Genomic DNA, 15,087 nt, shown 5'->3' on the forward strand with positions numbered 1-15,087 from the left:
CATCCCAACACATGCTCAGTTAGATTTGGACTTGGGAGGCCGGGCCATGTTCCTTGAACTGACCCTGAGCAGTTGTTGTGGTGTAGCAGGGCACAAAGTGCTGCTGGGGGAGGCAGAGCGCTGTTGCCATGGAGGCGACAGTGTTCAGGTGGGTGCAACATGTCAAAGTATTAACTTGATGGACACCAGAACCAAAGGATTTCCAGCAGAATGTTGCATAATAACAACATGATCACTTCACTTGTCAGTGGTTTCCATATTGTGGCTGAAACAGTGCATCTCTTTTTGCAAAGAAACTTGGCCACAAGAGAAGAATCTTCACTAACTTATAAGATAAGATAAGATAAAGTTCTTTATTTCTCCCCACTCCAGGGGAAATTTACATTGTTACAGCAGCTTATGTAACAGTAGACGTAGTGATAAGAATAAATAGTAATAGAACAATAGTAATAATATTTACAATATATACAATCAAGCACTTCATTAGACTGCAACACATCTCCACCTTTCACATTATAATATCAGCCTGATGGTAATACATACAACTGAGCAAACTGACCCACAGCTTCCTTTTGGCGCAACAAGAAGACCTAAAACCTGTAATGCTGTTTTGAATCAAGTTCAGAATTCCAACAAGAAACTTTGGTGTTTTGTTCTAATACCAGATGGATGACTCAGAAATCAAATACTCGTCATCTGCAGGTTGTAGTTCAGAGAAACTTATCAAAGCACTCCAGCAGCTTCACATCAACAGAAATATCTTCACACTGCTTCTGCTTGTTAGCTGTGTGTTTGCGGTTGGCCACATATTTAGATATATTTTTGATGTGGCTGAAAAACATAAAAATGGTCAGGCGAGAAGGGGGTTATACTGCAAGTGTGATTTAAACCTAAGTGTTGGAGTATATTAGTGAATTCCATTTGAGTTGAATACAGCCAGTGATCTCTGTGAAGGGAGCCACCTTTAAAATCAACAGGGGATGACTGTTTAATATTAATGACATGTATTTCTAGAGTATCACTTAGGAGCAACCAATCACCACATTTCACACACTGTAATGGTTATTATAGCTGTCAATGGGGTCATTACACTGCCCTCTGAGTTACATACTGTATCCATGTGCCCATATCAGCAGCAGGTTAGAAACCACAGAAATCACATGTATAACACAAAGGTTTCGGCTGAGCACAGAATCTGCTGCTGTGTGCAAACCTGTGACTGTCTTCTAAACACAAAACATGCTTAAATTTACCCTTTTAGTCCTGCTCCAAAGCAGATATTTGGAAAAGATAAAGATTTTCATCACTGACTGCTACAAAATCCTATTATAAGAACTTATTAAAAAAATACGGAAGGATCTTCAAATATAATCTACATAGCTGCACTATTAAATTATAAACACTCACTGTGACAACTGTAAGAAAAAGGCACTTAAAGGTGAAGCACTTCAAGCTGCGATGACAGTTAAATTTGAAAACCGTGGACACCAAGTGGCGCATATGATTCTCAATGTGAGACACTTAATGGTCAAAGGCTGTGATAAAACACAGTGGAGCTGATACCTCAACAACAGCACACGTATGACGTCTGGCACCACCAAGTGCTGACAACTGGCAACTACAAGACATTAAGAACCAAAGCTGAGGTTACCAGATCCACTAAAGACAGACTTCACTTGTTCCAATAGGAACTTAATCCGTAGTGTGATTGTGGCTGTAAAACATATACAACAAACCATCAGTTATAACTGTACACTTAAAAATTATTTACAATAACCTGGTGTGACTGTGTACACCAGCTAATCTAAGACTTTTAGACAAACTGACATCTGGAGTAAACTCTCAAATCCATCAGTGTGTGGATGAATCAGATTATTACAGTCCTTTATCTCATTATAGTGTACAGCTGCAACTTGTGTACACTTAAATACGGTTTGGCAAAGTGTTTAATGCCACAGGGGCTTGTACCGTGGCTCTGTATTAACCTTCAGTCTTTGTCCTTCTCCCACCTCTCTGCTTGTCTCTACTTCCTCCTGTTCTTCTTGTTGAGGATCCTCCTCAAGGTCTTGTTCATGTAGAAGGGCCGGTGTGGAGAGCCATCATTCACCTCCAGATCCCACACTAGGAGGCAGCAGTAGCACAAATGTTAAAAAATTACATCACAGTTGCAATAATCATTTATCAAATGAAAACCTTTCAAAACAGACTGGACAATACTTCAACCATTCATGTTTATTTTAAAACAAAGATTCACATTTTCATTGGATTCATTAATAAAAAAAAATTCTCCAATACAAAAAGAACACTGAATAACCTCCAGACAGATGTGTGTATTATACTTAGTATTAAAACAGTACAACATCTGAACCATCCAATAAAAAGTTTACCAAAAATGGCTTTGACATCCTTTTATAAACTGTATCGCAAAGGTTCCTGCTGTTAGGTCTAAAACCACTGAATAAGAGGAACATTTTTTTAGATTTTTTTTCACAACTAGGCACATTAACTAGTGGCTGCATTCAGAAGATTCCTGAAAACTGTCAGGTTCTGTTCAGATTTTAAGCAAAAACCATGAAATGCCTTTTTCTAAAAGTCTTAACCTCCCACAAAGTCTCAGTCAGGTTTACAGTACATCTATGAGCAGAATGAAAATGGGAATGACTGTGCATCCGATGTAAAATATGAGACACCTGTTTTTGCTAAGTGCAGAATACACACTATTTTTGGATCTGTGTGTTTGTGTTAGTATAAATATGGTGGATTAAAGCAACCTAGAAAACCCATGGTAAACATCAACAGCCAGCAAAATAATCATGCTACACAGAAGAAATAAATCACATGGTCCTATTCCCATATGTGAAAGTGCATACAAAACATGATTTTACACTAGAAGACCAAAGTGCGACAACAGGGTGCCCCATAAGTCCACGACTTCTTTTGTTATGGTGATGTCTTATGCCGTAGTCCATCAGTGGCATCTGTACATTTTAAGGTCCTCATGTTTGGGTAAAAATGCTCGTTTCATTGTTATCTCAGCCTGTGCATCCGTCCTGTGAGTTGACATGTACCCTCTCAGTAAGGCAGAGGTCAGCAGAGAATACAGAGAAGAAAAAAAAAGAAACATGAACAGAAGCGTCGCAGAAATAAAGGCAAGTATCTGAGTTGGCTCAAGAGAGGAAGTGAACAGAAGTCTTTTTTTCCAGTCCCCCATGCCTTTTTCTGCGGACCTGAAGTAACCGCATGTCCTTTTCATGTCCAGGTCATCCCTGACCCGACTGGGATGCATCCAGATTTGATGTTTAGCCCTACAGTACTCGCTCTCAAATGTCCAGACTCCCACACATACAGAAGATATGGAGAAGTGAGTCAAGAGAGTCAAAAGTTTAGTAAAACGGCTGCACATCGCTCAGGAGGCAGCGCTTGATTTGGGAATCTCCTCGCCTTTGCGCAGGATCTTGTGCAAGCCGGGAGACATGTAGTAGGGCCTGGAGGAAGAACCATCGTTCCTCTCCAGGTCTTCACCTGGTCCCAGCAGAGGAGGAGGAAGTGCAGGAATAGCAGACAGAGCAGAGAATGACACAAAGAGAGAGGAAAGCAAAGGCTTAGTGGAGGTAAGTGAACAAAGGGCATGCAGGAATTAAAGAGAGCTGAAACAGTGAATGAGCAGGAATAATTCACAGTTAGAATTTACAACTAGTTTTGAAGCTGGAAAGAGTTATTTTCAACTGCTGGCAAGCTGAGCAACATTTGATCATAGCAGTATTCAGTAGCGGTAGTCATATTCTCACTGTGGACTGTAAACTGCTTAAAAAACAGCATACTTACAAAAGCACAGGAACAACGTGTCCACACACATGGCATAGACATTAAAAAAGCCATGTGCGATCATGTAGGATCCAAATATCACCGTCTGAAAGAGTCAACAGGTCACTGTTAGCGTGATTCATATCGTCAACTTCTGTCGAGTATTTCAGTTTTATTACGCAACAACAAAACCCTGCATGCCAGCAAACACTGAAAACATCAAGAAGAAAATGAACGGCTGAGTCATAAATCTATCAACAGAGCTCATTAGCCTGTGCAACACTGTAGGAACAAAGAACTGTTAAATGGACTTTAGCAACTTTTCACAACCAAGAAAAAAATGCTCTTAAAAATGTAAGGAAATAGATTAGGAACAGGAGAAGTCAAAGGAATAAATAAAAACCACATTATACAAAATATTCTATTGCTACATTATGGGAGAACAGCAGGAAAGAGAATTCTGATATACTTGTTTAACTAATGCTCCAACTGCACGTTAGTCTTTCTCTAGAATAGTTTTTAACTAAATACAAAGAACAGAATACTTTTAGGTACTAACTGGGCTTGAGTTGTAACTGTAGGATGATTTACAGGAAGGTTCTGAATTAAACAAAAAAATAATTACTAAATTAAACACCATTTTATTCAGCCTGAATCAGACCCTGTTAATGCCGTTACAATTATTAAGCACAGTAGACAGCTCACATTTGAGTTTCTTACCAGAAGAGGGACCCAGTAGTAATTTAGTGACGGCACCTCCTCTTGAAAAACTGGTATTTTACGTGAGAAGAAGAAAAATGCTAGAACACCTGAAAGATTAAAAAAAAAGAAGACAAAAGTTAAAAGCAGAGATATGAAATATATACACATTTAGACATTGTGTAAGAACTGTCAAGGCTTAGAAAACAAGATTATCATACATCAGCAGGTTAATTAAGCTCCTACAAACTCACCCATGTGTCAAAATTACATATTCAGAAGTTTTGTTTTACTGAAAATAGGGCTGCAACAACGAATCGATAAAATCGATAATAATCTATTATTAAAAGCGCTGGCAATGAATTTCGTTATCGATTCGTTGTCGCGCGATTCATGCGTCACTCGCCATGTCGCAGAGCCGTCTACTCCACCTGCAGAGCTTTGTCAATGCTGGCTGACTGAAATAAAGTTACACATATATATATAATGTGTGTGTGTATAAATATATATAATGTGTGTGTGTGTGCTTTGTGTTTTGCTCTTTGTGCTACTTACATGCCTTAACCTAATACTGCAAATAAAACAAGATAATTATTGAGTTGTTGTAAATTGTGCTGTAATACATACTCTACTATCTTTCTCATTTCATCAACAGCAAACAATGACAGGCTTCATGATAAGAAAGACATCATGTCCACCACAGCAAGCAGCTGTCCTGACTGAGAGCATCCTCAACATGATGCTCACTGACACGAGGCCTCTGTTGATGGTTGAAGACGAAGGCTTCGCTACAATGATCTTATTTGCTCTGTCAGTCCAAATCTTCCATTTCTAAATAAAGCCGCAAAAATTTAAAATGTGTTGGTTTTTTTAGTCCGATTAATCGAAAAAAAATAATCGACCAATTAATCAACTATTAAAATAATCCTAGTTGCAGCCCTAATTGAAAATAATCCTGTCATGCCTACAAATTGCTGTAACTCAACACCACAGTTTCCTTTAGATTGTGTGAATTTATGAAGTTCTTGTGTCTCTCTCCAACCACCTCTCCTCCTACTTCCTGCAGATCCAGAACACCAGCTCACCTTTGACTCTGCTCAAACAGAAAAATTAGTCCACACTACACAACGGGAAGTTGTAAGTGGATTGGAGTTATTCAGTCATACATGTTTGAACTGGAAAGTGATTCTGTAGAAAGCCTCATCCTCCAACATGGCAGGATTGGTTTCTTCGGTTTGTGACATATGAAACCCTGGTTGTTTGAATCTGTAATGTGAGACTGTCACTGGTGCACTGCAGATTCAAGGTGGAAATGTTCAGCCATGGTGTTTACTGCTTATGTCGCTCATGATACGTTTTCCAGCATACAGAAAAAATTGACTATAACCAGAGGAGTCTTTAAAAGTGGTACAAGAACAGGGCTTTCAAAAGTACAAACTTGTTTTGCTATATTCAAATTCATTGACACTAAATTAGTGAAACCTATAACAAACAGCAGTTATGCAGTATAATCATTTTTACTACTACTTTTGTACAGGTATTCTTCAGGAAACCGCTATGATCAGAGACAGAGATGTTATACGAGAGAAACACGGCACTTAAAGAGTCCAGGATAGAAAACAATGGAAGAAATACTGCAGATAACGGCTGCATGACACATACGTCCCATTAGTTATCCCAAAAAGTCAACTGTCTGCTTCGTAACATTTGAATGGGGAGACATCCAGCCAAATGTGTTGCTGGACTGACTCAAGCACAGCGTAGTGGAAGTCTAACCTGTGTCAAAAAATGCTTCTTAAACATCATTTTGGGGGAAAGTCACCAAATTTTTTAAGCAGCACATTTGGCAGGTTATTCTTGACAAGCAGGTTTTCCATCTCTGTGACTATTGATGTTACAGTGAGGGCTCTCTCCATTCATTTAGACAGTCACGTGGTCTTGTTGGTCTGAAATAACTCCCCAGGGCTGGTGCCAACATGGTTTGGATGGCGAGACATGTCTGTAAGGACTTAGTTAGGGCATATGTTTAATTTAAGGTCTCATAAACTAAACCGAATTTAATTAAGGCACTCTAAAATTAAGTCAGCCAGCTACTGGACTGTAAATTTCAACTTACAATGAAACAAAATGAACATGTGAAACAGACTGTGTGCACGGCAAAAATAACTAAGAGCGAGGTGGTGCATCATCCTTCGTATATTCGGGAAGCTATCTCATCCAGCTTCTTCTGCAGTTTTTTATCTATGCTACTGTTTGTCACTTCAGAGTGCGGCAGATGTGAAACTCACCAACACTTCCTGAAATAAGCAGTTTTCCCAAGAACAGCAGAAAGTCTGTCACCTTGTCCAGGACAGCCACCCTTCAGAGGAAGAAGAGAAATGCAGACAGGAGAGAAATGGAAAGGAAACTGTCATGCACTGAGAGACAGAGATGTAAGTGAGTGCAGTCACCTTTAAGCACATGATAGTAAGGAGGGTAATTTGCAAAAATGTGCAATGGCAGGAAACACATTGTTTCACCAACATGTATACAGTAAATCCACCTTTTATCCACAAAATCTGTGCTTTTCTGACTTTTTATCAGTATTTTTTTAAACAGAAAACACCTAATTTTACTGCAGAAGAATGTCACTTGATGGCAGAGTGTGCTAAGAAGCATGGCCAGTGTACATTACAGACATTTAACAAAGACCTTACCGAACAACATTCCTCATCAAGAGGAAGAAAGCATCCTTGGAAGAGGTGCAGAAGTTCTTCCCATATATTGCTATCTGTTGGTGACAGCAAAGTAGACAGTTGATAATAAAACACTGAGTTATGGTCAATTAATAGCAAAACAGTAAACATGCATGCAATAAATTGGTCAACGGTGTTTCTGGACATGACTCACCATAATGTATGCATTTCTGTTTATAAACTTGATGAAACGTTCCAGGCACCAGAAGCAGCATTTGAGGCAGCAAAGCAAGAATCGAGCGCAGGCATTTTGAGAACCTGGGAAAATATCATCAGATTCATCAACGTGAAGTTTAAAGTAAAGATTAAAGTTTTGTGAAAGCTTAAATATCAGTGCCTTTAAGGGTTGCAGCTTGCCTTTCAGTTTGTGATCCAGGTATTCAAGAACAATTCGGACCATCTGCACCACAGCCAGGATTAGAGAACCGAAGGCCAGAGAACCTGTGTGATAGCTGGGACAAGGAAATAGATAAACATTACAACCAAACTAATACAAAGCCTGGCAGTTTCTTTGTAACTTGAACTGAAATTTTCAGGCTACAGGAAACACGTGCCACATTCAGTCTTCAGTTTGGCAGCGGGAATTGATGGGACTCAGAAACACCCCCACAATTTAATCAGTTGTTCCTTGGATCATTTCTGATGGATAAGTCCTGATAAGTCCTCAGAGGTGGATTTGTAGCAGGATCACAATCATGTGATCATCAGCATTCAGCTGATGTAGTGTTCACTTGTTGTCATGGTTACAGTGACGCCGTGCCGCTGTCTGGCAATGATACAGAAATCTTTAACTAATCCGTGGATCCTGAGTATATGCTGCCAAAATGTAATCACTTGGTCTTTGTGTCATTTCTGATTTAATCCAAATCTGTTAGTCTGTTTTTAAGTAATTTTGCAGACAGACAGACACCGAACATCACAAAACTCCATCATGGTCCTTGGCGGAGTAATAACACGTCTGTGCTTGCAGCTACCCACCGTATGGCTCTGCTGAACGAGGAGTACAGTGGACAGGCAGGGATGTCATCTGGCTTCTTCAGGGCCCAGTAATAGGAGGCGAAGGCCCCGGCCAGAGTGCACTGACCCAGGGCAATGGTGAAGTTCACCAGCCAGAGGAACACGAACAGGTTGCACAGATGGAGGACTAAGATGTAGCGGTGGTACATACTCTCCCCACCGTAGAAGGCGAACATGCACTGTGACCCGGGGCACACTTTGGTAATATTGGACTTATTGAAGGTCTGAAATGAAACAACAGATTGAACATCATTCACTTATTTAAAAGTGGAAATGTATTGCGATATAGGCCTAATTTGTAACATAGCGGAGTAACAAACACAAAATGGTAGTAAAATGCTTATTAAACAACTCAGTCAGAAAAAAAAACTAGTGTCACTTTTCTCTTCTCGTCTTTTCTGCTACTTCGCTTCTGCTTTGCATGTAAATGGATGACGCCCAACTGTATGGCTCTGAAGTAATCCTGCATTTGTTAAATGCTGAGTGACCACATGGCACATAAATCCTTTTAGACGCTCACATTAACTTGCACAAACCCAGGAGGGCAGCGTGATTGATTAATAACATCTGTCAAATAAGTGTTTGTAGCTGTTGGCTAATAATTCACCTATATTTACATTACAGCATCCAATCAATTTGCATTCATATATTACATGGTGTAATGCTGGACACATTAGCGTTAAAGAGCAGCTCTGCACTAAGGATGTAGAATTACTGGCGGTCAGTCTGCGTCCGTTCTATCTGCCCCGGGAGTATTCACATGTAATAGCCATTACTGTGTACATCCCTCCCTCGGCTGATGTGGCTGCAGCCTGTGAACTCATCCACAGTGTAGTGTCCCAGCTGCAAACATCTCACCCTCAGTCTCTTATCATCATCTCAGGAGACTTTAATCATGCATCGCTCTCTGCCACTCTCCCCACGTTCACCCAGTACGTGACCTGCCATACCAGAGACAATAAAACCCTGGACCTGCTGTATGCAAACATCAAGGATGCATACAGCTCCTCACCCCTCCCCCCACTGGGCCACTCAGATCACAACCTGGTGAGACTGCAGCCCATTTACATACCTATGGTGAAGAAACAACCCCCCACCACCAGGTATGTGAAGAAGTGGTCTGACGAGGCCACTGAGGCGCTGCAGGACTGCTTTGAGACCACAGACTGGGATGTGCTGTGTGGTCCACACGGGGAGGACATTGATGCACTGACAGACACTGTTACGGACTATATCAACTTCTGTGCAGAGAACATCGTACCGACCAGGAAAGTACGGTGTTTCTCTAACAGCAAACCCTGGGTGTCCCTGGAACTGAAGGCCCTGCTGAAGGAGAAGAGGAGGGTCTTTGGATCTGGGGACAAAGAGGAGCTGAGGAGGGTGCAGAAGGAGATAAAGAAGAAGATCAAGGCGGACAAGGCCAGCTACAGGACCAAGATGGAATCTCACCTGCAGGACAATAACACAAGGGAGGTCTGGAGAGACCTGAGATCCATCTCTGGTTACAGCAGAGGCCATGAGAGGGGAGCTGCAGCAGGAGGCCAGGAGTGGATCAATGAGCTGAATCTGTTCTTTAACAGATTCGACTCTGCTCCCACTCCTCCCCCCTCTCATCAAAGCACCGACCAGCCAGCTCCTTCTTCACACCTCAGCTCTCTACCACCAACACCACCAACAGCACCCCTCCTCCCATCCCCGTCTTCTACCACCTCCGGACTCTGCATACAGCCCCATCACCCCTCCTCGTCTCACCCCCCACCATCACCCCTCCCCCTGCCACCCTCCCCCTGCCTCTCCATAACAGCTGATCAGGTGAGAAGTGAACTTAAAAAGATCAAGACCAGGAAAGCTGCAGGTCCTGATGGAATCAGCTCCAGACTCCTTAGAGACTGTACAGACCAGCTCTGTCAGGTGCTGCTGCACATCTTTAACCTGAGCCTGAGTCTGGAGAGGGTTCCTCTGTTATGGAAGACTTCCTGCCTGGTTCCTGTCTCTAAGACCAGGAACCCCAGGGAGCCTAACCACTTCAGACCTGTGGCCCTCACTTCTCACCTGATGAAGACCATGGAGAGGATCGTCCTCAGGAACCTCCGTCCCCAGGTGAGCCAGTATCTGGATCCACTGCAGTTCGCCTACCAACCGAACATTGGAGTGGATGATGCAGTGGTCTACCTGCTGCACAGATCACTGACTCACCTGGAGAAACCCAGCAGCACTGTGAGGGTCATGTTCTTCGACTTCTCCAGTGCTTTCAACAATCCAGCCTTCTCTGCTTAGGGTGAAGCTTGAAGGAGCGGGAGTAGACTGTCACCTGGCTGCTTGGACCATCGACTACCTCACCAACAGACCACAGTACGTGAGGCTTCAGGACTGTGTGTCTGATGTGGTAGTCAGCAGCATGGAGGTCCACAGGGGACAGTGCTCTCCCCCTTTCTCTTCACCCTGTACACATCGGACTTCCACTACAACTCTGGGAGCTGTCACCTCCAGAAGTTCTCCGATGATACAGCCATTGTTGGGTGCGTATCTGAAGGGGACGAGCGGGAGTACAGGATGGTCATCTCTGACTTTGTTGACTGGTGTGAGCGAAACCATCTGCAGCTCAACGCCAGTAAGACGAAGGAGATGATCGTGGACTTCCGCAGGAGGAGGACACCCCGGACTGCACCGGTGAACATCCAGGGTTTGGACATTGACATGGTGGACACATACAAATACCTGGGTGTTCACCTCAACAACAAACTGGACTGGACACACAATACAGAGGTCCTGTACAAGAAGGGCCAAAGTCGTCTCCACCTGCTGAGGAGACTGAGGTCCTTTGGAGTGTGCAGGACTCTGCTCAGGACATTTTATGACTCTGTGGTAGCGTCTGCTATCTTCTATGCAGTGGTCTGCTGGGGAGCAGGGAGCACTGAAAGGGACAGAAAGAGACTAAACAGACTGGTCAGGAGGGCTGGTTCTGTCCTGGACTGTTCCCTGGACTCCATAGAGGAGGTGGGTGAGAGGAGGATGTTGTCAAAGCTCACATCCATCATGGACAATCCCTCTCACCCACTGCATGACACTGTGGGGTCTTTAAGCAGCTCCTTCAGCAGCAGACTGAGACATCCACCCTGCAAGAAAGAGCGCTATCGCAGGTCCTTCATCCCATCTGCTATAAGACTGAACAACATCAGCATCACTGGCTGATGTTAACATAAACTGGACTATATCATTACCACCCCAAACCATAAAATTTGCACTGACATTCTTGCACTGCACATCTCTGCACTTTTAAACTTTATTTTTATTTTTATTTTTTCTGTTAAAAAATTTTGCCACCCTTGTATATATTGTAAATAAAGCTGCTGTAACAATGTAAATTTCCCCTGGAGTGGGGAGAAATAAAGAACTTTATCTTATCTTATCTTATCTTTATTTTTGGGCAGTAAAAAAGCTATTAAACTCAGTTTGATTGAATATAGTCGAGTGTGATAAAACAAAATGGGACCGAGAAATATTACACAGTAACAAAAACAATGAATCAATGGCATCAGTATATTTCTGAAAACAAAGCAAAGAAAAATAAACACGCATATTTCAAGCAGATGAAGTATTTCTTCAGCAAAATTTTAGTCATCATGTAAGAGATTGTGGGACTAACCTGAGGATTGCATGTGAGGTTTGCATACATGCATTTATCGTCAGCAGGTGCGACCTTGTAGACTGCGTTGCCAGATGATGCTAAGAAGCTGAGAGGAGATTAGTTAAGTGCAACACAAAGGGAAATTGTATACACACATGAATCCCTGGCTTGAGATAAAATGAAGCCACTTGAGCTACACAGCATCTATTCATAAAACATCCTCCAACTACATCAACTGCAGTAGTGCCTTATGATCTGTTTACTTGTCGTGGTCTTGTGGTAAATCCTAATGAAACTGATGCAGCGTTCCTATAGAAAAACTGCCACAGACTGCATCAAAGTAGCAGAGCTCCTCTACTTCTCTGGATGAAATGCTTCTTCAGTGCCTCAGCACTTAAAAAGATACACTGCTGTGACTGCCCAGTAAGCAATGCAGATGGCCAGAAGGAAAAAGGTGATGACAGGGTAGAACAGAGTGGACATGATGTAGCTGATGGCCCTAGAAACAAGATCAAACATCGTATGCATGAATACAAGACTGAACACCGTTCAATTAACAGAGCTTCTGTCCATTTTTCAACTTACTTGCTTCCTTCCTTCAGTAAAGCAATAGCGATGCGCAGCCTCGACCTCAGAAATATCAGCATGATGACAATGATGGCCTCAATCACAGAAAGCGAGATCACTACAAAACAGAAGTCAAGTCAGGGGGTATGTAACAAATACATTTCAGCATGTCATTTTAGCATTTAGAAAAGTTTTATCCAAGAGAATAAACGTGTTCATTTAAATCACTGTCATCTGCAAAGCTCACTGTGACAGCATAGGAAAATTCATCTCCAAACAGAACATCAAAAAACAAGGCCCTGACATATAATAAGCAACGTGTAGCTCACATTATTCAATAGGAAAGCATTAAATAAAAGTCTGATAGTGGTAGATAACATACTGAAGATGAGCCATGTCTGGCTGCGCTGAAGGTAAATACTGAAGTCTGTGTGGAAGCCAATATCAGTGATGGTGACATTAGAGCCTGGCTTCCCCATCAGAGAACTGTACTCCCAGTAACAGTGCCAGATACCTGAGAGAAACGATGACAGAACTGAGATAAGTCTAAAATCTAGCAGAGTTTGGACAAGACAGAACTGTTCACTGCAAGGGTGGTGAAAAAGTCACATATACCTAGGTACACAGTAGTCAACGGTCTATGCATACTCACCGTAGCCAACGGCAATGATTACGCCAAAGATAATGAGCCACAATAGGACACCAGCAGTAAAGCGCAGGAGCATGATGAAGACCAAACTGACCACCATGGTTATCACCAGACCGCTGCAACAGCACAAACACACAGTTATCCTAAAAACAGTACAGTCTTTGTAAACCATTTGGTTTGTTTAACATATTTGGAGAAAGAAATATTTTATTCTTTTTGAAACGTTGCCGACAGATAAAGGTGGTACACTAAAATAAATGGAAAATAAAGTAGACATTTTAGAATTATTTTCATGATTCAAAGTGTCACATAGACAAAGTTAATGCATTTATCACACTGACATCTAGGGTCTGGAGCTTTCTTTGCAATTAAAGCATGTTGTGTCATCATGCCAGCATCCAGAGGCCTATAAAGCCCTCAGAAGAAAAAGTAATCAATGCTGAATGAAGGGATTTAAAGAAAAGGTCTCCTAATTACTTTCAATAGCAGTTCCACTGTAAAGAAAATAATCTTAAAGTTGCACAGATTTCAAAGGACTTTCAATTTGTCCACAACCAGCCACCCAAACATATTCAGTCCAACAGCAGACTGCTGGAACACCGATTGTTGGTGTCAAAGTGCATGCATTGATGGAAAGACAATGCACTAATTTAACCTGCATGGAGGTGTGTGAGGAAAATGTTACAGTTTGGGTTTTTTTCCACTGCTTCAGAGACTGAGCAGCTTGGAGACATTGATTGAATCATTAATTATGCATCATATCAACAACTGCTTCAAGATAACACGAGCCCATCTGTCTGAAAGTTGAAACTGAACCACAAGTGAACCTTTCAATGGGATAATGATCTTAAGCACACTAGCAAATCCACCAAGGAGAGACTTAAAAGAAGGGCTTTGGAATGGTTTAGTCAAGAAAAAAGGGCCAGACTTGACATCTCATTAAAATGTTGTGGGGGGGGTTTGAACGGACAGTACAGCAAGAAAAGCCTGAAACATCTTGAAGCTTTAGGAATTTGCAAGTAAGAGTGATCAAAACTTTTAGAAATCTGATGCGAAGGATGGCAGACAATTATGCAAAATGCTTATCAAGCTGTTAATATTAGCTTCTGAGGACAGTTTTTGTTGGATAAGTGATGATGATGATGAATGAGCTTGTTTTTCTTGTGGTGTTGTTCAAGTATCCTGCTTTATCTGTAGGCACAGTTTCAAAGAAGATTAAATGTTCACTTGACCAAATATGTCAGAAAAAACAACACTTTGAATCAAATATATTTACTTTTTCATATGACTGTGCTCACTGACCAGTAAAAAAACACACAAAAACAGGAATTACTGGACATAAAAGTTACAATGCAGACAGTGTAAACCATGAATTTCACTGATGGATCAGAGTTTTCTCTTCCTACAGAGGAGCACATAATTCATAATACGAATAATTAATGAAACATGAAAATTGCAGGAAGCCTTTCTTACATGAGGATCCAGATCCAGGAATTTGCATAATCCTCAAAGATCTTCATGCCAACTTCTTTGGCATTCAGCAGACTGGCAATACCTCTGTGATGGAGTAACAAGGTGAAGTGGGAAAAGTGGCAAGAAGTGACAAAAAAAGATTTAATACCACAGAGAGGAACTGTGGCAGGTTTACGTTACTGCCTGTCTAAGCTTACTAGGGCTTCTCAGGAACATTTTGACACTTGATTCATCTTCAATGCTCTCACTGTAAAGCAAAGAAGAATACAATTTCAAAGTGCTTTTGATAATCCCAGCTCTACAAGCTAAGTATCAGAGGGTCTGGAAATTAATGGTAAGCTTCATATCAATGAGCCACAAAACAGAATTAGTGTTACTGAAGTGCTATTATGCAGTAGGTCCTACAGCATGGCGGTAAATGGTACAGCAGCATGTTACTGAATGTGCTGCAGAGGAGCAACTAGTGGTATAGCACATTGTAATGGATGTGTTGCATCAAGAACCCATCTATTTCT

The 15,087-nt window shown here is 41.6% G+C and overlaps 1 protein-coding gene across 2 annotated transcripts in view; it reads right to left on the bottom strand.

Annotated features, from left to right (window-relative positions):
• Window positions 1-326: 326 nt before the first annotated feature.
• The window catches only part of slc44a5b (solute carrier family 44 member 5b), a 41,720-nt gene continuing 26,959 nt past the window's right edge, over window positions 327-15,087 (bottom strand). The window contains exons 9-22 of one of the 2 annotated variants that reach the window (XM_055018458.1): window positions 14,573-14,656; window positions 13,103-13,215; window positions 12,833-12,964; window positions 12,469-12,568; window positions 12,290-12,382; window positions 11,902-11,989; window positions 8,217-8,479; window positions 7,596-7,690; window positions 7,393-7,496; window positions 7,200-7,273; window positions 6,792-6,862; window positions 4,525-4,613; window positions 3,826-3,910; window positions 327-2,121 (exon numbers count right to left, since the gene is read on the bottom strand). In XM_055018458.1, the coding sequence (XP_054874433.1) occupies window positions 2,024-2,121; window positions 3,826-3,910; window positions 4,525-4,613; window positions 6,792-6,862; window positions 7,200-7,273; window positions 7,393-7,496; window positions 7,596-7,690; window positions 8,217-8,479; window positions 11,902-11,989; window positions 12,290-12,382; window positions 12,469-12,568; window positions 12,833-12,964; window positions 13,103-13,215; window positions 14,573-14,656 (1,489 nt within the window). In that variant the 3' untranslated portion in view covers window positions 327-2,023. Of the gene's footprint in view, window positions 2,122-2,217; window positions 3,523-3,825; window positions 3,911-4,524; window positions 4,614-6,791; window positions 6,863-7,199; window positions 7,274-7,392; window positions 7,497-7,595; window positions 7,691-8,216; window positions 8,480-11,901; window positions 11,990-12,289; window positions 12,383-12,468; window positions 12,569-12,832; window positions 12,965-13,102; window positions 13,216-14,572; window positions 14,657-15,087 lie in introns of those variants that run through there. The other variant, XM_055018452.1, reaches the window with a different exon arrangement.

The sequence above is a fragment of the Amphiprion ocellaris genome, chromosome 2 (assembly GCF_022539595.1).
Source record: "Amphiprion ocellaris isolate individual 3 ecotype Okinawa chromosome 2, ASM2253959v1, whole genome shotgun sequence".
NCBI lineage: Eukaryota > Metazoa > Chordata > Actinopteri > Pomacentridae > Amphiprion > Amphiprion ocellaris.